Source organism: Schistocerca cancellata, chromosome 10, assembly GCF_023864275.1.
Source record: "Schistocerca cancellata isolate TAMUIC-IGC-003103 chromosome 10, iqSchCanc2.1, whole genome shotgun sequence".
Taxonomy (NCBI): Eukaryota; Metazoa; Arthropoda; class Insecta; order Orthoptera; family Acrididae; genus Schistocerca; species Schistocerca cancellata.
The window spans coordinates 122,466,343-122,488,369 of record NC_064635.1 but is presented as its reverse complement, the minus strand read 5'-3'; the positions used below and the strand labels follow the sequence as shown (position 1 = coordinate 122,488,369).

At 39.1% G+C, this 22,027-nt stretch overlaps 1 protein-coding gene across 10 annotated transcripts in view; it reads left to right on the top strand.

Moving 5' to 3' along the window:
- Positions 1-22,027, top strand: part of LOC126106687 (zinc finger protein 501-like) — a 229,658-nt gene that overhangs the window by 109,669 nt on the left and 97,962 nt on the right. For 8 of the 10 annotated variants that reach the window (XM_049913061.1, XM_049913063.1, XM_049913058.1 and 5 more), the window contains one exon: positions 7,473-7,589. In XM_049913061.1, coding sequence (XP_049769018.1) covers positions 7,473-7,589 — 117 coding nt within the window. The remainder of the gene's footprint in view (positions 1-7,472; positions 7,590-22,027) is intronic. The other 2 variants (XM_049913062.1, XM_049913057.1) reach the window with 1 other exon arrangement.

Here is a 22,027-nt window from a genome sequence, read left to right as displayed (position 1 = left end):
AGACAGAATCACAAACACAGTTTTAGGTCTGTCTTGTGGTGCAATCAGAATCTGATGATATCCAGAATTCATGTCCAGGGTGTTAAAGTATTTGCAGTTTTACACTCTGTCTAAGGTCACGTCAATATATGGCAGGAGGTAGGTATCAGGTGTGGTAACCTCGAATAACGCCCTCATATCGACACATATGTGATAGGCTTTTGTGCCGCTGATTAATTTTTTGGGAACAACAATGATAGAACGTGAACAAGGACTTGCAGAGGGTTGAATTAGCCCTGCAGCCACCTGCTGTTGAATAGTGTCTTCAACGACAGGCTATAGGTGGTATGGTATTCAATAGCCTTTCTTTTTTATTGGTCTTGTGTCCCCCACGGGAATTTCATGCTGTGTGAGGTCAGTAGCTGGCAAACACAGCCTTTCCTCAAACAGTTGTGCATACTCCTCGAAACTGGGTATAAAAGATTTTGCTCTGGCTCTGGACAGCATGCCAACTTCTTCTTTAACTGATCTCTTAATGAAGGTACTATCATGCAAACCTTCCTTACTGATTCTTTCTTTTAACCTGTTTTGGTTTTGCAACTTTTGGGTTCTATAACCTCATCACCACTGGACCACAGTTGTACTTTGTGGTATTTCTATATCCTGTTGACCAAAATTGTCAACACACTCAGATATTTGAAACCTGTTCTCTTAATCTCTAATTTACTCAAACCTCTTTTAACATGTACTTGCAACTTGTTGAGGAAGTCATTCTGCTGGGCGATCAAATCGACCAGAAAGTCCGATCTTAGTGGTTCCTTGTCTTTGATATCAATCCAGGGAACTCTTCCCATTCTACCGCAGACTTTTGCAGTGTGTGATACTTTTCAACACCCTTATGCACAACTTGGTTGGAGCTTGTGAGGTGGGCCCTCTATCGCAAGTTTCTCGCAATTGTGATGCATCCTCACTGTTCAAACAGTGTACAGAATCATTGAATTGGACACCGAGCATGTTATAATCTACATCTACATCTACATTTATACTCCGCAAGCCACCCAACGGTGTGTGGCGGAGGGCACTTTACGTGCCACTGTCATTATCTCCCTTTCCTGTTCCAGTCGCGTATGGTTCGCGGGAAGAACGACTGTCTGAAAGCCTCTGTGCGCGCTCTAATCTCTCTAATTTTACATTCGTGATCTCCTCGGGAGGTATAAGTAGGGGGAAGCAATATATTCGATACCTCATCCAGAAACGCACCCTCTCGAAACCTGGCGAGCAAGCTACACCGCGATGCAGAGCACGTCTCTTGCAGGGTCTGCCACTTGAGTTTGTTAAACATCTCCGTAACGCTATCACGGTTACCAAATAACCCTGTGACGAAACGCGCCGCTCTTCTTTGGATCTTCTCTATCTCCTCCGTCAACCCGATCTGGTACGGATCCCACACTGATGAGCAATACTCAAGTATAGGTCGAACGAGTGTTTTGTAAGCCACCTCCTTTGTTGATGGACTACATTTTCTAAGGACTCTCCCAATGAATCTCAACCTGGTACCCGCCTTACCAACAATTAATTTTATATGATCATTCCACTTCAAATCGTTCCGCACGCATACTCCCAGATATTTTACAGAAGTAACTGCTACCAGTGTTTGTTCCGCTATCATATAATCATACAATAAAGGATCCTTCTTTCTATGTATTCGCAATACATTACATTTGTCTATGTTAAGGGTCAGTTGCCACTCCCTGCACCAAGTGCCTATCCGCTGCAGATCTTCCTGCATTTCGCTACAAGTTTCTAATGCTGCAACTTCTCTGTATACTACAGCATCATCCGCGAAAAGCCGCATGGAACTTCCGACACTATCTACTAGGTCATTTATATATATTGTGAAAAGCAATGGTCCCATAACACTCCCCTGTGGCACGCCAGAGGTTACTTTAACGTCTGTAGATGTCTCTCCATTGAGAACAACATGCTGTGTTCTGTTTGCTAAAAACTGTTCAATCCAGCCGCACAGCTGGTCTGATATTCTGTAGGCTCTTACTTTGTTTATCAGGTGACAGTGCGGAACTGTATCGAACGCCTTCCGGAAGTCAAGGAAAATGGCATCTACCTGGGAGCCTGTATCTAATATTTTCTGGGTCTCATGAACAAATAAAGCGAGTTGGGTTTCACACGATCGCTGTTTCCGGAATCCATGTTGATTCCTACATAGTAGATTCTGAGTTTCCAAAAACGACATGATACTCGAGCAAAAGACATGTTCTAAAATTCTACAACAGATCGACGTCAGAGAGATAGGTCTATAGTTTTGCGCATCTGCTCGACGACCCTTCTTGAAGACTGGGACTACCTGTGCTCTTTTCCAATCATTTGGAACCTTCTGTTCCTCTAGAGACTTGCGGTACACGGCTGTTAGAAGGGGGGCAAGTTCTTTCGCGTACTCTGTGTAGAATCGAATTGGTATCCCGTCAGGTCCAGTGGACTTTCCTCTGTTGAGTGATTCCAGTTGCTTTTCTATTCCTTGGACACTTATTTCAATGTCAGCCATTTTTTCGTTAATCTATGACAACATGATAGCATGTTAGAAAATCATTCCCTAATATAACATCATCAAGTCCTGTCGACATTTCCGTACTACTTCCACATCAGAGACATACTTTTTCCTTTCAGGTGCAAGTCTGTTGTGCAGTTGCCTGCAGGAATTATTATCTCATCTCTAAGTCCACTTATATTGTAATGTGACAGTTTTAGTACGTGCTTTTCATTATTAGAAGCAAAAAGAACACTAATCTGAGTTCTGGTATCCACAAGAATTTTGACAGTTTTCCATCTGAGTGTGCCCTGTTAAACTAAATTTGCCACCTCAGTGAGCTCTCCCCTTTTTATAGGGTTCATATATTTAATTGAGGGCAAGAGTGGGTGGCAGAACCTGCCCCACACTCATTTCCCTATGTATTAGTACCCCTGTTTGACTGATCATTTTTCTTGTTGCCTGCTGGCACATACCTCTTGGGGGAATTTGGCCACTTATTTTGTGGACAATGGTCCTGTTTGTGTCCGATGGTAAGGCATCTCTTAAACAGGAGGCCCAGCAGCACTGAGCTGTATGTTTGGGCATCTTGCATCTTTGGCAATTCATGTCATTAATGAACACATGTCACACTTCACTGGCATGCTTGGGACAGATACAAATCTTCCCACTTCTTCACATAATAGAACAAGTTTGACTGCTACATGCAAGGAGGTGGGGGAGGCTATCTTTACCTCACTATCTATTTGTGGATTTATTCCACATATGAACACATGGTTTGCTCTCACTTCAACTTCTTGAATTATTATTTCTTCAATTATTGTTTTTAGTGAAATATTTCAGTAAAATTTTCATTCAATGTTTTAACTTCATTGAGTGTTCCAGTGGCCACTGGAAATTTTGGTTTTTGCTAATAGTTTTGTGAAGTTTTGTTGGTATTGGTATTAGCAGTGGTGTAGTAGTGTTAATACAAGTAGTTGCTTTCTTAGTAGACAGAGAATTTTGAGACCACTATTGTTAGTTTTATAAATAGTTCTACTGGTGTGACTGAACTTAAATAATGTAGTTTATTTTCAGTAATTGTAAAATTTTACCATGAGTGAGAAGTGTGGGCTCTGTCGTAGGTTTGTGAGTATTGGGTTATGGTGTGGGATTTGTTCAAAGTATTTTCATTGGGGAGAATGCAGTGGGGAAGCCAGTGGGCATTATAGTGAGATACTCTCCTGGGAATGCAGAATCTGTAGTAGAAATAAGTTGATAGAGGAGCAGCAGCAAAAGATCTGTGGTTTTCGGGTGCAGTTACAATGAGCAAAGGAGGAACTAGATAGTTTGAGGGGGGTGAAGGATGGTAGGGAATGGGAACTGGCAGTCGCCAAGAAAGCTGCTAGGAGGAGGAGGAGGTATTCAGGCAGTTATACTTTGCTCATATACAACAGATTTGACCAACTGTCAGAGTTGAGTGGTGAGGAGCCTCATGTAGCTGTAGATGTAGGGAACATGCAGCAGTCCTTAGCAGTTAGGAGACCTAGGTCAGTTGCAAAGTCTAACAGGAAGGAGAAGGTTCTGCTAATAGGTAGTTCGCACAGTAGAGGTGTAGGTCAGCAGTTGCAGGAAGTGTTGGGGACTGAGTACCAGGTCACCAGCATTGTGAACCCTAGTGCAGGGTTGGCTCAAGTGACTGACAGCATAGGGGAGATATGTAGGAATTTTAGGAAGGAGGATCAGGTAGTGATAGTGAGTGGAGCAGGGGACAGTCTTGATAGGGACAGGGAATACGATGTAGGTGGTCAGCTGGTAAAGACAGCTACTCAAACTGGTGCCACTAATGTATATTTTGTGCAACTGTTTCAGCATCATGATCGACCTCATCTTAATGGGGCTTTTAGGCACGTTAACATGGGGCTGGAGAGGGTGCTGATGGCAGAGGGCATGGGTCACATTTCAGTGGTGCCACTTGGGTCTATCAGTTGATCGGGCATCACTAGACATAGCCTGCACCTCAATAGTATGAGAAGGGGAAGCTGGCAAAGCTAAAAGGTGACAGTGTAGTGGATGGTGGTGGGATCACTCATGGAAAAGTTCCTGTAGTAGTTGGTGTTAGTGCTCCACCTTTTTTGGATTGAAGTCAGCTGATAGGTATACCTGCTTAAAGGAGGTCCCTCTAACTAAGGGCTCAGCTTCAGAGGACATCATGTTTCCAAGTAGAAAAGGAATTAGCATATTTCATCAAAATATAAGAGGTATTAGAGATCAAATTAGAGATGTTGACACTGAAATTATTGGTAGGTCAGAGCAGCACTTAAATAATTTGACAATTCAGAGGCTTCATTTACCAGGATACAGATTAGCTGGCTCTATTTCAAGGAGTTCCTTTGTGGGATGGGGTGTGGCTGTGTACGTAAAAAAACAGTATTCCATTTGAGTCCATAGACGTATCATGGCACTGCACTGGACAGATATTTGAATGTTGTGCAGGGGCAGTTGAATTTAGTGAAACTAAACTTCTAATTGTTGTTGTTTATAGGTCCCCTAAATATGGCTTCGGAGAATTTCTGCTCAAGTTGGAGAGATACCTAATGTTTGACAACTCTGGCATAATGTTCGTTAGTTATCACTTCAAGCTGCTCCTTTAGCTCTATTTTTTCAAATATCAAGATTCATATCTGTTGTTGCAGTAAAGTAATGTGACCAGGCTCATCCATGACTACAGCTGCAGCATTGGGAGCCAATCCAGACCTCTCTGCTAGTTGCCGAGGACATAAATCAGGCATGGTTATAAAACTGGGTCTTAGACCAGACAGGTGTACATAAAAGAGGTCTTGCTCTATTCTACGCAATGAAAAGATCCCTTGGTGGAAGTGTACTGGAGTTGTTAACAAGCAGAATGCATTGCAGCAGCATTTACGTCACATAGGCACCGGCGAAGGCAATGTCAACCTCAGCAACAACATGGTATTGGCAGCGGTGACGAAGGTGGTGACAGCATTGGAGGTGGCACCTGTGTCCATCAAAGTGATGTGGCTTGCAGTGGTCCAGCAGCTGACAGTGGCTTGCCTCTGTTTGTCTCAGGCAGCAGTGGCACATGGCTGATAGCGCACTAGCTGGCCCGGTTGACTGCTGTGGGCCCGGTTGACTGCTTTGGCAAGTGTGATTGGCATGCGAACTTATGCACGAGCACACCAGGCACACATGTGGCACAGGCAGGCATGTAACCTGTGGCAAGCTACCGCAGGGCGCATGTGTGTCTACCAGCTCATGTCAGAGAGTGATTCGCTGCTGTGGCCACTGTCTCGCTGGCCAAACTGCACACCCCTTGTGACTGATCTCTGCTTGCCCATTGGTTGGCTTTGAATCTTCTGAAAGCATTACTTGCTCAGCAGTAGCATGAAGTGTGTTCAACCCTGTGAGCGCAAAACTTTAAGATATATGAGAAGAGAAGAAATGCGTAAGGAATTATTTTGCAATCTCCCATACTCTACAAGCGGAGACTCCTGCCGAGTGATGTAACGGGTTGCTAAACAATGAGAGCGCACTAGGCCAGCTTGAAGTACCTTACAAGCAGAAACTGCTGCGTGGGGTCCACCCCTGGTGCTGTAGAGCTGCTTATTTGACATAAATCATTCCACTGAGCTGCAGTGGTAGCCACAAGAAAGATATTGCAAAATTTGAAAAAAAGAGAGAATGATCCTTTTTACCCTTAAGACCCCTTCCAGTTGCACAGTGCCACAGTTTTTCTGTTCCCTTGGTTCCCAGCAGTGTGCAAAAATTACCTCACAACTTTCATCATCAACATCTGTTATTAATTTTGCTTTAGCCATTAACAAATTGCAGTATTAGTGCCAGTTGCTTGGTGTAAATTCTGTGCTCCGACTTTTTGTAAGACCCAGTCTCTAAGGACCTCAATGTCAATGAGACATTAAACCCTAATCTTCCTTTTGTAAGATGGGCAGTGTTCCCGTATGCTCACTTTCACTGTTTCGTAATATGCTGAGGAACGTAATGCAGTGTTGATGTTCTCTCTCATGTAAAGACACTACCCTTCTCTATGACATGAGATTGCATCCCCAACTGTGTGACTTGCTGTTAAACAAACTGTAGTTGTTGACATTTAATGCATTTGAACAAGGACATTATCTGCTGCACTGATTATAATATGTACATGTACATTACAAATTTTCTATATGATGTTTCTGAACGCCATGCATATAGCTGTAATCACTTCCATAAAGGCATTTGTTGGATGCAAAACAAAGGAAGTGGACAGAGTATTTGTGGTTTTGTCTGAAAGTTTGCTGTAGTCTAGTGCTTGTATTGTGTTTTGTGGTCTTCAGTCCAAAGACTAGTTTGATACAGCTCTCCATGCTAGTCTATCCTTTGCAACTCTCTTCATATCTGCATAACTATATCCATTTCAACCTACTCTATGTATTCATGCCTTTGTCTCACTCTGCAATTTTTACCCCAACCCCTCTGCAACCAAAAGTGTTGACTGCTTGATTCCCCAGGATGTGTCATATCAACCAATCTCTTCTTTTATTCAAATTTTATTATAAATTTCTTTTTTCTCCCGTTCAGTTTAGTAGCTCCTCACTAGTTATTCGCTGTAACCACCTAATCGTCAGCATTAACAACACATTCCAAAAAAATCTATTCTCTACTTGACTGAGCTGATTGTTTGTCCATATTTCACTTCCGTAAAAGGCTACACTGGAGACAAATACTTTCAGCAAAGATTTCCTAATGCTTAAATTGGTATTAGATATTTGCAAATTCCTCTTTAACAGAAATATTTTTCTTGTTATAGCCAGTCTATGTTCCCTTCAGCCATCATTAGTTACCTATCTTCCCAAATTCCTTCTCCTAATTTGCTCAGTATCACATGATTTCATTTGACTACATTGCACTAACTTTGTTGTGCCTCTCATCTTATGAAGCATTTTTTTAAAAACTGTTCCAGGAATGTTCATCTTCAGAAAATTTTCTCGGCCCTAGCACTCACAGTATTGAGGAGGAGGAGGAGGACGACGACGAGAAAGACGAGGATGCAGTGTGTGAGGATGACTTTGAGGTGAGTCATGTTCCCGATGCCATGTCAACCACTGTTGTTGACAGCTGTGTACAACTGAGGAAGGTCAAGCTATGTATCACATACAGTCCGATGTATGACCAATGGCGGTTCGTGCAGGTTGAAGCCTGGATGGGGACTGCATTGCTGCCAGTTCTGAGTTACAGTTGCATTACATGAATACATGTATGTTGCACTTGAAGAAAGCCTATATCCTGAAAATTATGCCATGTGCTTGTTTATTCAGAATTTGTCACTTATCACCAATATTAGTGATGATAACTCGCAAGAAATGGAATAAAAATTCAATAAATAGCTGATTAAAATCATGTTTAATGCTCGCATTGGCTACAACATTCATAGCAGAGTGCTAAGAATGCTACTTAATGCTGATCGGCTGTCAGAAAATGCGTGACATAGATGTTCAGAATGTGCCTAGCTTACCTACCACTATTTGTGGCCTCAACTGTAGCTGTTGAGTGTTAAATTTGCTTGTGAACCTTCGTGCTAATGTAGTCTAGTGAATAGGGAATTTTAGCAACAAAAAAGTGCACCACTTAGTGCATCATATGGCATATAATGAGGTGTGTAGCGTGTTTAAAAGGTTCTCATATTTGTATTGTAGACAGTACTGCCAAAGCTAGAAAGAAAATGTCCTATAAATCTGTGTCTGGACATAAATACTTATCGAAGTATGAGCTGTTTTACATCTCTCTGGAGTGAACAATACGCAGTGGTGGAGGCTGTCTTCCTGCTGATGTTAATTGCTCATTTCTTGTTGAATCTGTCTTAGTTCATACAAGGGGAACTCACAGCCTGGTGCTTCTTCATATTTGTAGGATTTGAAGCTCATTGCCAGGGCATCAGTTTCCTAATAGAGTGTAACAAAACACACAAACACAACTTGATAAATTTATCTTTAAAAATTATAAGAGCTCCAGTTGCTATTAAGTACAAAACATTTATTATTAGTTAACATAATCGGCAGTATCTCAGCCCATACTGTAAAAGTCTAGCAGTTGCGGAATTGCTGTATTGAATCTCAATTTCTTTTTACTTGTTCCCCAAATTTCATATTTAGTACCAAGTAGAAATGTTACTTATCAAATATTGAATCATACCTTTAATAAAAATAACATATGTTTGCTTTTAATTATGTATCACATGCATTTAAAATAAAATTTGTTACAGTCATCAGAAATGCATTACTGTTCAATGAAAAAAATTTACATTCTTCAGTGGTAATGAGCTTCTTCTTCTTCTTCCTCTGCTGCTGCCAATCCAGTATTAGACCGTATGGCCAATTCTGGCCTTACCATCTCATCCTTTGCCTTCCGACAGACCTTCAACCAATAGGATTGTATTCTATTATTTGTCAAGGGATTCTCTGAGGTGATGTATGCAATAAGTGCTTTTTCCAATCCTACTCTCCTTTTTCCGTTAATAGCTGTATCACCAGTTCACAATAATGATCAATTCCCATAAATAGAAAAATATTTTATTGCCCATTTCACACTTTGCATTTTTGCATCAAATTTCAATTCACTGTGAATTCTGTAATTTTCGTTTAGTTATTAATTAAAATGAAAATATGTTTTTTTTTAAGATTGTTATTCCATATTTGTTAATAAACATTTTTATTTGTTAATAAATGTAAACTTTAAGTCATAGTAAATAAAGGTGCAAAAATTATATTCAAACCAGCAACTTTATGATTACTAGAGTTTCATGGTATGTGCTCAGCTTGTAGTGACAGGATTAAAACATAACAAATGTTTTGTTCTTAACAGTGCTCAGCAGTCTTCTAATTTTTATTGGCAATTTTTTAGAGTTTATTTGAGATTTTCACTTTACTGCTTTAGGCATTGCATTATATACTGTAAGTACGAGGGGGGTATCCTGAACACTAACAGGTGGTAGGACTGGCCCTGTGCTTCTGCTATGCTTAGTTGGAACCGTCAGAAGTGAAGAGAGCATTCTGTTAGATATTTCCTGCCATTTCATCAGTAATGCTCATGATGTCTGAGCAACAGGTGCAACCCTCCATTGCACAACGCATAATTATCATATTTCTTGCTTGTGAAGGAGTTACAGCAGTGGAAATTTGCCAAAGATTGACCGCACAGTCAGTGATATTATCAAGGATGCGTCTGTTTGCCTGGCATAAGAAGTTCAAGGAAGGACAAGAACACAGGAAAATCAGCAACACAGTCACTGTCCTTGGACCAGCATTACAGACAAAAACATTCGCACGGTTAAAGACATTATTGATAACGATTGACAGGCGAGATTATCAGAAATGCACAAAAAGTCAGAATCGACTATGGGAGGTGTCGAGCAATCAACATACTTTTCATTTCAGTAAAGTATGTTGCAGATGGGTCCCTAAACTTTTGACCAAAAATCTGAAATTGAGACGATTGGAGGTCTGTCAGAGATTTACAGCAAGGTTTGCAGAAGAAGGTGATGCATTTTTGAGTCAGATTGTCACCTGCGATGAAACATGGGTTCAGCACTATGCTCCACAATCAAAACAAGCCATTAAGAAGTGCCAGAGGAAAGGGGAGGCAGCACCAGTGAAAGCCAAGACTCGACTGTCAGCTGGCTCAACCATTTTCTTCGATCACCGAGGCATTTTGCTGATTGAATTTTTGCATGAGCGATTCACAATAAATGCTGTTTACTACTGTGAACTGTTGAATGAGGCAAGAGTTGCATATTGCCACAAAAGACGAAACCAATTGATTCAACAAGTCATCCTCCTCCATGACAATGCGCATCCCCATATTGCAGCTCTGTCTCCAAGCTACAGAAAATGCACTGGACTACACTTGATCATCCTTCTTACAGTCCGGATGTATTGCTCTGCTATTTCCATTTATTTGGACTGCTTAAAGAAGCTCTAGGAGGGCGACAATTTGAAGATGATAAGTATGTCGAAGACTTCATGCACAATTGGCTGGTGACACGACCCAGTTCGTTTTATGTTGAGGGCATCAAAAAGCTGCCCATATGCTTGGACAAATTCATTTCCAAAGCAGGAGAATATGTGGAAAAATAAATTATAATTGCCTTGAGTTTTTCAATAAATGAATTTAAATAAGAAAATAAATTGGTTTATATTTGATCTGCTCTCGTATGAAGAAAATCAAAGAGGGCAGAGCAGTCTGTAAGGTTCCCTTGTTAGGGGTGTGATTGTCATGCTGTTGTCACAACTGCCTCCTAAATCAGCTTAGATCAGTGTCTGTTGGAATTAGAATAAGATTAGTGATTCTGTGGACTGAAGAACATCATAAACAGAGGAATGGAGCCCTGTTATTCCACATGGGAAAAGGCAGACAAAAGGGCAGTCATAGTATAGTGCTGCAGTTTATCTACTTGTGTTAACTGATGTGTATTTTGTGCACATTGAGTGACCTCTTGAATACTGAATTCTGTCTGGAAAAATGTTCAGCAAATTCTTCCATCACCTTAACAGACATGTGATTGTTTGCAAGTAGGATAAGGGATTGCAGTAGAATCCTCTTAATTTACAAAACAGATATAGAGGAGCAAGTGTTGGGATGGGAAGAAAGTGATCTTGAGACAAGTTTGCAAAGAATTGAAGCTTCTGAAGCCGTAAACCGTGCCCTTGCATAGCCAATTGTCCATGAGCACACTGTGCAAGTCTTCTAGCTACAAGACCTCAGTGCCAGATTACACTTCTGTTAATGTATTCTAAGACAGTTAAAGATCTGTAGCTCACAGTTTACATTTTATGTATGGATGAAACTAGGGTCACATTTATTGACAAAATAAATTACTTCAATAGCCATGTGTGGACACGTCTTTGAACAATTGTGAAAGCAAGCCATCAGGTTCACTTTAGTATCAATGTTTGAATAGGCATTGAGATTGACAGACTCTTAGAACCATATACTTTACCAGACTATGTAAGAGGTGTTCTTTAATGCCTATTTTTCTGCAAGAAATTACCCAGGCTGCTGTTGTTATCCTGCAGAGAATAATAAGTACAGCCTTTTGCAATTGAATTATTATTATTTTTGTTGCAAAACTTGTTTCACCTAGTAGTAGTAGTAGTAGGTATACTCAGTCAGGGTGTGTACGACCCGGAACAACCGGGAAAAACCCGGGAATTTTTTTGGAATTCCGGGAATTTTTCATTGTTTTAGTTTTCAGTTAAATTTTAGGGATTTTGACTGGTAAGAACCAATACTCTAACTAAGAATAATACTGTATTCTACTTCTGCAGAATAATACTGCAGGAACAAAACATGAATGAGAGGGGAAAAAAACGAAAATAAAACTTAAGTCACAATGGAAATGCGCTTTATACAACAAAACACAGTGCTCATACAAGCGTCTGCCAACAGCAAAGTGTGTCAAAGGCTTTAGGAAGACTATGCAATGCTTCTTAACAATAAATTGCCTCCGATGAGCGTGACGTGACAACTTTTTACATTAGATTCGTTTTAATGCAAGATCTTTTAATGATTTATGCATACGAACATACGGCCTTCCTGCATCGTTGTAGCTGCACCAAGTGCAGTGACACCTGTTATCTGGCGCTCTCTGGCAACTGCTGAACCGAACCTATTTCTAACAGGTCACAGGAAAATATTGCGAATGGTGGTTTGAAAAGTGTTACTTTGAAAGTTAATTTCCTTTTATGCAAGATGAACTATGTGCGAGAATGTACGACAAATTTCTTAAATCACAGAGCGTTTGACTCTCATTTAAAAATCAACTCTTTGGGGACGGCCATCTAGAAGAATATCTAGCCCAGAAGATCAGACATTTACGTCATTATTAAAATTTTACTGGCACATTTATGTGATGTATGTTAAAGTGTAACACGCGGAAAAAGAGATCAACATTATATGTGGAAGCTTAACTTCTCTTGCAGCTTATTAATCTTCAAGACCAATATTATATGTGAAAGCTTCGCTTTTCTTGTAGCAACAATCTGTATACTAATTTAAACCATTAACTTTCCTTATTTGTGTGTTTGCACTACTTAAGAGTGACCTAGCTATTGGCTGACTACATCACATGTCCTATGCTGTCATCAGCTGGTGAGATCACGTGACATGAGCTGTGACTGGCTTACGAAAGTGCGTCGCTATCTCGATTTCAATGCTTCGGAAAGTAACATGCTGTGTTTGGTGGAATTCGAATTTATACTTTCATAACATGAAAATATGCAGCGTACATGTTGCTGCGCATCAAAGGTCTTTCTGAAACATGTTTTTTCCCCCTGAGTCTCATTTTCTAAAGTGCCGGGTAATTCTACGTCAATGTATAAAACCATAAACAATCAAAGGATTGATAAGTTTTACAGTGCCGACGAAAAGTATATTGTCACTTAACACGGAAAAAGTGTATTTTCATCTGGGAGAAAGTGTATTTTCAACTGGAAAATCCAGGAATTTTTTTCCTTGTCCATGTATACACCCTGTCAGTGGTCTAAAAAATAGTAAAAATAGAATTGTTTGTGTTACTGTAAATATTTAGTTTTGAGAGAGACATGGAAACAATACAATAGAAGATGAATGAGTAGCTTTGAGAAATGTAGTAGTGAAAACAGTAGAGAATCAACTAAGTAAAAGTCCTACATCTAGTAGAAAGACTTTGATAACACAGGAGACATTGAATTTGATTGGCAAAAGGAGAAAATATAAAAATGCAACAAATAAGCAGGTGGAACGATTTGCAGATGCCTAAAAATGATATTGATAGAAAGTTCAGAATGTTAAGCAGAAATGGCTGGAGCACAGATGCAAGGCTGTAGAAAAATAGATATGTCGGGGAAAGATAAATGCCGCCTTTAAGAAAATGAAAGAGATGTATGGAGAAAAGAGAGGCAGCTGCATGAATATCAAGAGATTAGATGGCAAGCAAATGAAAAAAAGCTGAAAAGTGAAAGTTATGGAAGTAGATGAGGATTAGGTGGAAACTATGACATTGTGGTGAGAATTTGACAGACCGTTGAAAAACCTAAGTAGAAACAAGACCCATGGAGTAGACAATATTCCCTCAGAATTAGTGAGACCTAGGGAAAGCCAACTATGACAAAACCTCATTCACAAGATATATTCCAAGTAAAATGCCTGCTGACTTTGAGAACAACGTGATAATTCCAGTTTCAAAGAAGACTGTGGCTGACAGGTGTGAATACTACTTAACTATTAGTTTAATAAACTGTACTTGTGAAATACTGATGAATTACTTACAGAAGAATGAAAAACTGGTAGTAGCCAACTTCGGGGAAGATCAGTTGGGGACACACAGTGCAGTATGGGCCTTGCGACGTATGTTAGAAGATAAGTTAAAGAAAGGCAATCCTACATACACTGAGTCAGTATATTTTAGAGAAAGCCGTTAAAAATGTTGAGTGGAATACACTCTTTGAAAATTCTGAAGATTTCGTGGACAAAATACAGAGAGCAAAAATTTATTTACAACTTGTTCAGAAGCTACAGTTATAAAGATAGGGAGGGTAGAAACACATGAAAGGAAAATAGTGGTTGAGAAGGAAGTGAGACAGTGCTGTAGCATATTGCATATGTACTTAAATCTGTATATGAAGCGTGATCAAAAAGTAACTGGAATTTTTGTTTTTCTTAAAGAATCTTCATTTATTCATCATCAACATCCACTTTGTTCCCTTCGAAGTAATCCCTTGTAGTACTCTTGTGCCAATGCTTTTTCCAGCCTTGGAAGCCCTTCTGGGACTCACTTTTCATTATGGTGTTCAGCTCCTTCAGTGATTCTGTTTTTGTCTCATCAGTGGTGAAAAAACGATGTCCTTTCATGGTTCTCTTTGGCGTCAGGAATAGAAAGAAGTTTCAGGGTGAATACGGTGGCTAAGGCAACATGATTTTGCCAAAAAATCACGAACAACCAGTGAGGTGTGAGCTGGGAGCATTAAAGCGGCCCAGTTTTCCATGACTGGTTTTGCGACAATTTTGGTTGTTTTCTTTGGATACCATCATCCAAATTGCTCATAACTTCCAGAAATTATTCATTATTGACCGCATAACCATAAGATAGGAACTGATGATGCACTATTCCATTGTAATCGAAGAAAACTGTGTGAAGAGTCTTGACACGTGATTGAACTTGTTGAATGTTTGTCAGTCTTGGCTCTTCAGGCAGTTTCCATTGGCGTGATTGGACCTTAGTTTTGACATCACACCCATATACCCATGTTTTGCATTTCATCAGCAATACCCAAGTGATGTCTATGCGACATCATTTTTGCTTGAAATTAAACAGTTTCAGAACAAACTTTGCTGCTACACGTTTCATGCCCAAAAATGCAAAAAAATTGCTTGGCATGAGCCTGAGGATACGGCAACATCATCAGCAACCTCTCTGATGGTGAGTGGGCGGTTTTCCAGAACCATTTTCTTTACTTCTTCCATACTCTCATCAGTAATTGATGTGCTAGGGTGTCCAGGGGAATTGTCATCTTGAATGTCTTCTTGACCCTCTTTGAAACGTTTATACCACCAGTAAACTCTTTTCTTATTCATAGCAGATTCACCAAAATCCATAATCAACAGTTTGAATGCCATGCTGCACTTTATTCCATTTTTCAAACAAAATATAATCAAATTCTTTGATCCATCTTTTTGAAAAGTAAAATTTCACTGAGCATTCAGAAACACAAGTAACCTTTCCAACTGTCAACAGTCAACTAAATTTTCAAAATAGCAGAAACTGAAAATGTATTATATCAACAACATGTATACCAACGAGGTACAAAAAAATTTGAAAATGGAAAATATAAAGCCTGCGAAATCAAAAAATTTTGTTACATTTTGATCACACCTCATATTGACCAAGCAGTGACCAAGGAGAACTTAGGAAATGGAATTAAAGTTCAGGAAGAGGAAGTAAAAAAAAAAAAAAATGGAATGTTATTGACGTTATAATTCCAGAGACAACGAAGGACTTAGAAGAGCATGTGAGCGGAATGGGTAGTGTGTTGAAAAGATGGTTGCAGTTGTCTTGAACAAATGTCCATGGGGTTAAATGGACATATGTGTTACTTATATACAGCTACCATTAGTGATGAAACAAAGTACATCAGATAACAGTTTTTCCAATTGTGCAAATGCAAAGCTGAGATGTTTTTTGCACCCGATGGTGGTCTGATCGTAGACCAAAATCGATCGTCTCTAATATACTGATACACTAAGGCATGTCTTAATCTTAAGAAGAGATTCTAAGGTGAACATCAAAGAGGTGTATATTCAACATAGAGAGGCAGTGTATGCATTTACAGCATTTTGGATGGCAGTGAGATGCCTCAAACACTCTCATGGCTCACTTGGAATTACTTGGAAGTGATTTCAAAATGATGTGTAAGCATAAGCCTTGTGTGCATGCCATGAACAGTACCTCTCTGGGAGGTGTTATACTGCATTTCGTATTTGATTGCTTTAGTATTATTACTTGTGCGTTACCATTTCAAGGCAATGATGTACTGAAGAATTGTCAAAAATGTATCATTATTAGTACATTTTGTTATGATCAGATGTCAGTTGATGCCATATGAGCATTAAAGACATTCGAAAATGACTACATCAAACTTGAGACCCCATAATGCAGCAGTTTGCCAAGGTGTAGTGCCCAGAGGCGTCAAGATACAGTAGTGGGTTTATGGCCCACTTTGTCCACTTTTTCGTATGTTCTGTAATATTTGATGTTATTTAGGAACACAGTAAGGAAGTTCATATCGATGTAGGTTGAAGTAGTTATTCAGAGATGAAGAGGCCTGCACAGAGTAGACTCGCACGGAGAACTGCATCAAAGCAGTCTTCAGAATGAAAACAGCAACAGCGACAACAGTTTTTCATGCCAGCACTTTTCACTTGTTTGCAAACACAAAATTGTGATTTATCACTTGCTTTTGGGTCTCATACATTTTATATGTGTGCATTGGCTGTTGTGCAGGCTCTTCTTGACTCAAACATCTTTGCTAAGTTTTAAATTTGCTGCATGTTGCAACTGCACTTAACCTAGGATTAATAGGACAATGTCTGCAGGTATCAAGTGGTACTCAAACAGTCACATGACATTTCATTCGAGTGGCACAAGTGCAAGCAGTACATGGGAAGTTGAGAGCTGGCTGCAATAACAAGCTAGCGCTCTGCTCAAAGTTAAATAAGTTTGTGCAACATATGAGAAAATAAAGTCTCCCACTGACGTACACAGTGGAAACTTATATCATGTTTCAACTACCTTACAATAAGGGTTCTCATACAGTATATATTTTAACTTCAGTACCCCATCAAAATATATTCAAATATAATTATTTTATGTATATTATGTCGTGAGTAAATATAAAGGCCCAAAAACCATATTTTTTAGTATCGTAATACCATGTGCCAGTGATGGGAGTTGTAAATGTTAAACATAAAATGTCAATACTTAGCTTTGCTAGTAAGATGACATAGTCATTCTCATAAATTATGCTTTAATGTCTGAGGCAAAAATTATACAGTGCCCAAATCAGTCCAAAACAATAACTAAGTCAGCAACCAACAAATCAGTACTATCTGCCTTGTGCCCTCTGCCACTGACATATTTATATTTTCTCAACAACTCTTCTTATGCATTTCTTTGTAAGAGTATTAATCACAGTTTTATTACATATAAACAATTTCATGAAGTTGTCCTGGTTCTATTGAGCATTGCTGAAGCTGATTTAAACATAAGAGAGAGAGAGAGAGAGAGAGAGAGAAATAGCTTGAAAAAGAGGCTTGATAAACTTCTATGATGCCCTGTTTTCAAGATATTTTTGTCACTCTTTGGCATCTTATACATAAATTCCAGGACTCAGTGGAACCAAGAGCAGCTCTGAAAATGTCTAACACAGGTGTGAATGAAACATCAGGAACAATAAATATTCGCCACCAAGTAAGACAACCAGGTTGTGAAAGCTGTCATTGTACAATTTCATAAGAGATTCTACATCTTCATCACAGCTCTGCACTTCACACTTAAGTACTTGGTAGGGGGTTCATTGAACCACTTCACACTATTTCTTAACCCTTCTTCTCTCAGACAATGTATGACAGAAAAACAAATACTTAAATCTTTCCATGTGAGCTCTGATTTCTTTTATTTTATTGTGATGATCATTTCTCCTTATTTTTATGGGTGTCAACAAAGTATTTTAGCATTCAGAAGAGAAATTTGATTGAAATTTCATGAAAAGATCTTGCCTCAACAAAAAATGCACCAACTTGCCTATCATATCTGTGACAATCTCTCCCTTATTCTGTGGTAATACAAAAGCAGCTCTCCATCTGTGTGAACTTTCCCAATGTCCTCTGTTAGTCCTGTTTGATAGGTATCCCTTACTGCACAGCAAAACTCTAGAGGATGGACAAGTGTAGTGTAGGCAGTCTCTTTATTGAATTTGTTGGATCCTGTAAGTGTTCTGCCAGTGAAATACCGTCTTTAGTTTGCATTTGCCACAACATTATCTGTGTGATACTTCCAATTTAAGTTGTTATCCATAGGTATTTGTTTGAATTGACAGCCTTTAGATTTATGTGATTTACCATGGAACTTGTAGTGTTGGCAGAAGAGCCAACACCGTGTTACTAGAGAAGGCCGAAATGCACGCGTGCAAGCTCACGCAGACTGGCGTGAGGTCTGGAACAGTTAACGGATATTATAGTAGCAAATAAAGTATGTAGTTGAAGTAATACTTAACTTTATTCCATAATTGGTGTACATCGGTCAGATGGTTCATGCTTCATCAGATACATAGCAAAGGATAAATGGCGCCTTGCTAGGTCGTAGCAAATGACGTAGCTGAAAGCTATGCTAACTATCGTCTCGGCAAATGAGAGCGTATTTGCCAGTGTAGCTTCGCTAGCAAGTCGTCTGTACAACTGGGCGAGTGCTAAGACGTCGCTCTAGACCTGCCGTGTGGCGGCGCTCGGTCTTCAATCACTGACAGTGGCGACACGCGGGTCCGTCGTATACTAGCGGACCACGGCCGATTTAAAGGCTACCACCTAGCAAGTGTGGTGTCTGGCGGTGACACCACAGAACTGAAATTTGATGAGTTGCTTGTAACACTCAAGTGAGCGACTTCACATGTTCCATTTTATAGAGTCACTTACCACTTTTTGCACCTCGTAGATATCTTGGATAAATCATCTTGCAGTTGGTTTTGATCTTCTGATCACTTTAGTCCATGGGTGGCCCAGGGACCAGATCCAGCTCCCAATTGGTTTCGGTCTTTTGCACAGAAGAAATTTGTGGATGAGAGTGAGAGGCATTCACATCATATTCCTCCTGGGATGCATTTTCAGATATTTCGACTGATGCATGGCATCCCTTGGGTTTGCACCTCATGACACAGACCAGTGAAAATTTTTCTTATTCCATGCACAATGCCAGTTTTACAACAGAAGTTTTTAAGACAGCTTTTGTAAAGCATTATAAGTAAAGAAACAATGTGCATGATACACAAATAAATGTAAACATGAAGATGCAGTGAACATAAATGAATGCACTCTCAAGACATGTTTTTTAAGTTCAGTTTGTTGATGTGGCATGTGTGCAAAAGGATGTTGTGCATATCAGTCTTGTTCACTTTATGTGCTAGGAGCACTGTTGTAATTTTATGTGACAAGGTGGTTCATGTGCTTAACTGAGAATGTGAATCAGGCCTGCGGGTTACCAAAGGTTACCTATACCTGCTTTACTCGATGGTAAATGACAGCATTGTTTGTAAATAATGTAATATGGATGCTCACATTGTCTCCTAAACCATTTATATATATTACAAACAGAAAAAGGCCTACAATACCTCTTTGAGGAATGCCAGATATCACTTCAGTTTTTCTTAATAACTTTCCATCAATTACTATGAACTGTGACCTTTGTGATACGAAATCATGAAATAAGTTGTGTTGATGTTCCATAGGCATGCAGTTTGCTTAGAAACCACATGTGAGGAACAAAGCTAGTTGTGTTGCACAAGAATGATAGTTGGTGGTTCTGTGCGGACAGTGTGTCAGTAGATTGTTTTCTTCAAGGGGATCCATAATGTTTCAACACAGAATATGTTCCAAAATCCTACTGAAAAATGACATAAGTGATATGGATCTGTAATTCAGCAGAGTACTCTTATTTTGTTTCTTGAATATTTGTGTGATCTTTGCTGCTTTCTGTCCTTTAGGTATGGATCGTTTGTCAAGTGAGGAGTTGTTTATGATTCCTAGGTATGAAGCTATTGTTTCAGCGTACTTTGTAAGGAATGTAATTGGTACAAAATCTGCATTGGAAGCCTTACCTTCATTAAGTGATATGAGTTACTTCATTGCACCAAGGATTTCTGCTTCTAAGTTACTTATATTGGCAGCTGTTCTTTATTTAAATTCTGGAATTTTTACTTTGTCTTATTTGGCAAAGGAATGTTGGAAATCCGTATTTAGTAACTCCACTTTAGTGGAAATATGATTGATAACATTAACATTGCTATTGTCCAGTAACAGTATTGATCATGTCTTACTTTTGGTGTGGTTTATAAATGACCAGAATTACTCTGGATTGCCAGATTTTGAGATAGAGTTTCATTATGGAAACTATGAAAAGCACCTCAGACTGAAGTTTGCATGAAATTTCAAGCTTCGGTAAAACTTCGCCAATTTTGGAGATTTTGTGTTCTTTTAAATTTGGCAATGTTTTGACTTGTTTGTGTGCCATGGGGGATCAGTTTCATTTCTTAGTAATTTATTTGCTATAAATCTCTGGATTGGTGTCTTCTCTTATTTCTTTGAATTCAACCCACATTTGGTCTACACTTGCATAGTTAATTAGAAATGAATAGAAACTGTCTCTTAGGGAAGCATCAAGCAAATTCTTATGTGCTTTTCCACACGAATACATTTTGTGTTTAATTTTGGTCAACTTGGACGTAACAGTTTCTGTCACTGAGCCCTGTATCTGTCCTGATGCTCCCTATTTGCTCAGAATTATTTGTTACTAAGACATCAAGTATGATTTTGCTATCATTTACAAATGCATGTGGGCTCCTGAACTAATTGCTCAAAGTAATTTTTGGAGAAAGCATTTAATAAAATTTTAAGTGATGATTTATGCCTACCATCAACTTTGATCATGTATTTTCGCCAAGATATTGAGGATAGGCTGAAGTCACCACCAACTATAAATGTATGAGTGGGGTACCTGTTTGAGGAGATACTCCAGTTTTCTTTGAACCTTGAGCAACGGTATCATCTGAGTAAGGGGATTGGTAGGAGGAACCACTTATTAATTTATACTGGTTCTTGGTGAAGTTCAACATAATAATTTTCATACTCATTAATGACTAATACTTGTCCATATAAAAAGTCAATCAATATCAGACTAAATTTAGAATCAAATTCAGTGTTTGTAAACAAGTTAAACTTTCTTTAAAATTTTAGAATTTACTCTATGTAAATGTGAAAGTGGAAAGAAGAATTCTCCAGAGGATGTTGGGACTTCGAAGAACAGGAGATGGTCAGTACAGGAGACAGGTGAACCCTGAACTGTATATCCAGTTAGGGAGAATCTCGGACACCAATAGAAAAAGAAGGAGCGTGTTGTTTCAACACATCCATTTAATGGACAACTGGAAATTGAAACTAAACATAAATCAGTTTCTTGTGTACAAGAGAACCAAAGAAATGGAAATACAATAAACAGAAAGTTACAACAGAATAACTTCTAAGTAAGAAGTTCAAGCTCTCACAGATTTTTGGGACAGAATTAGACCCATCACAGAATCATCATGGGCAGAAGAATGAAGAAAGTTGCAAAATATGAGAATGAAGAAATATTGGAGAAGCATAAAGACCAGAAGAAATTAAACTGACTTAAATTAATATGGGCTTTTAAACGCCAAAATGAGAAGAAGAAGAAGAAGCTGTATTATCAAAACCATATTGCAATGCAGAAATCCTGCAAATGCAAATTATAAATGGTAAAATACAAATGCATCAGGCTCTACATAATTCAAAGTAAAGTATATTTTAATACTGCTCAGTGTGTCAGTTACATATCAATATGTGCTGACTTTCCTTAATTTGTGTTATTGTCTTGTATAGAAAAACAAGTAGGTTATACAATATATACAGGCTGTTTTCGTAAGAGCATGCATATATGAGGAGGATACTCCACTGAACAATTTGAGGTAGGGAACCTGGGGTCAGAGGAGCCAGCTTAAGGAGATAGTAAGAATAAAATCACATTACTGTGTACTTTTTCTGTACATTAGTTACGGTTACAATGAACCTACCTTTCGTGCTGTATCATACAAAATGTGCTGAAACTGATGGCCATCAACCTCAATGAAAACGTGACATCAACGAACAAGATTCTGGTGCACCCTGACAGATATCCCTGGTGTGTTTTGAATTGCA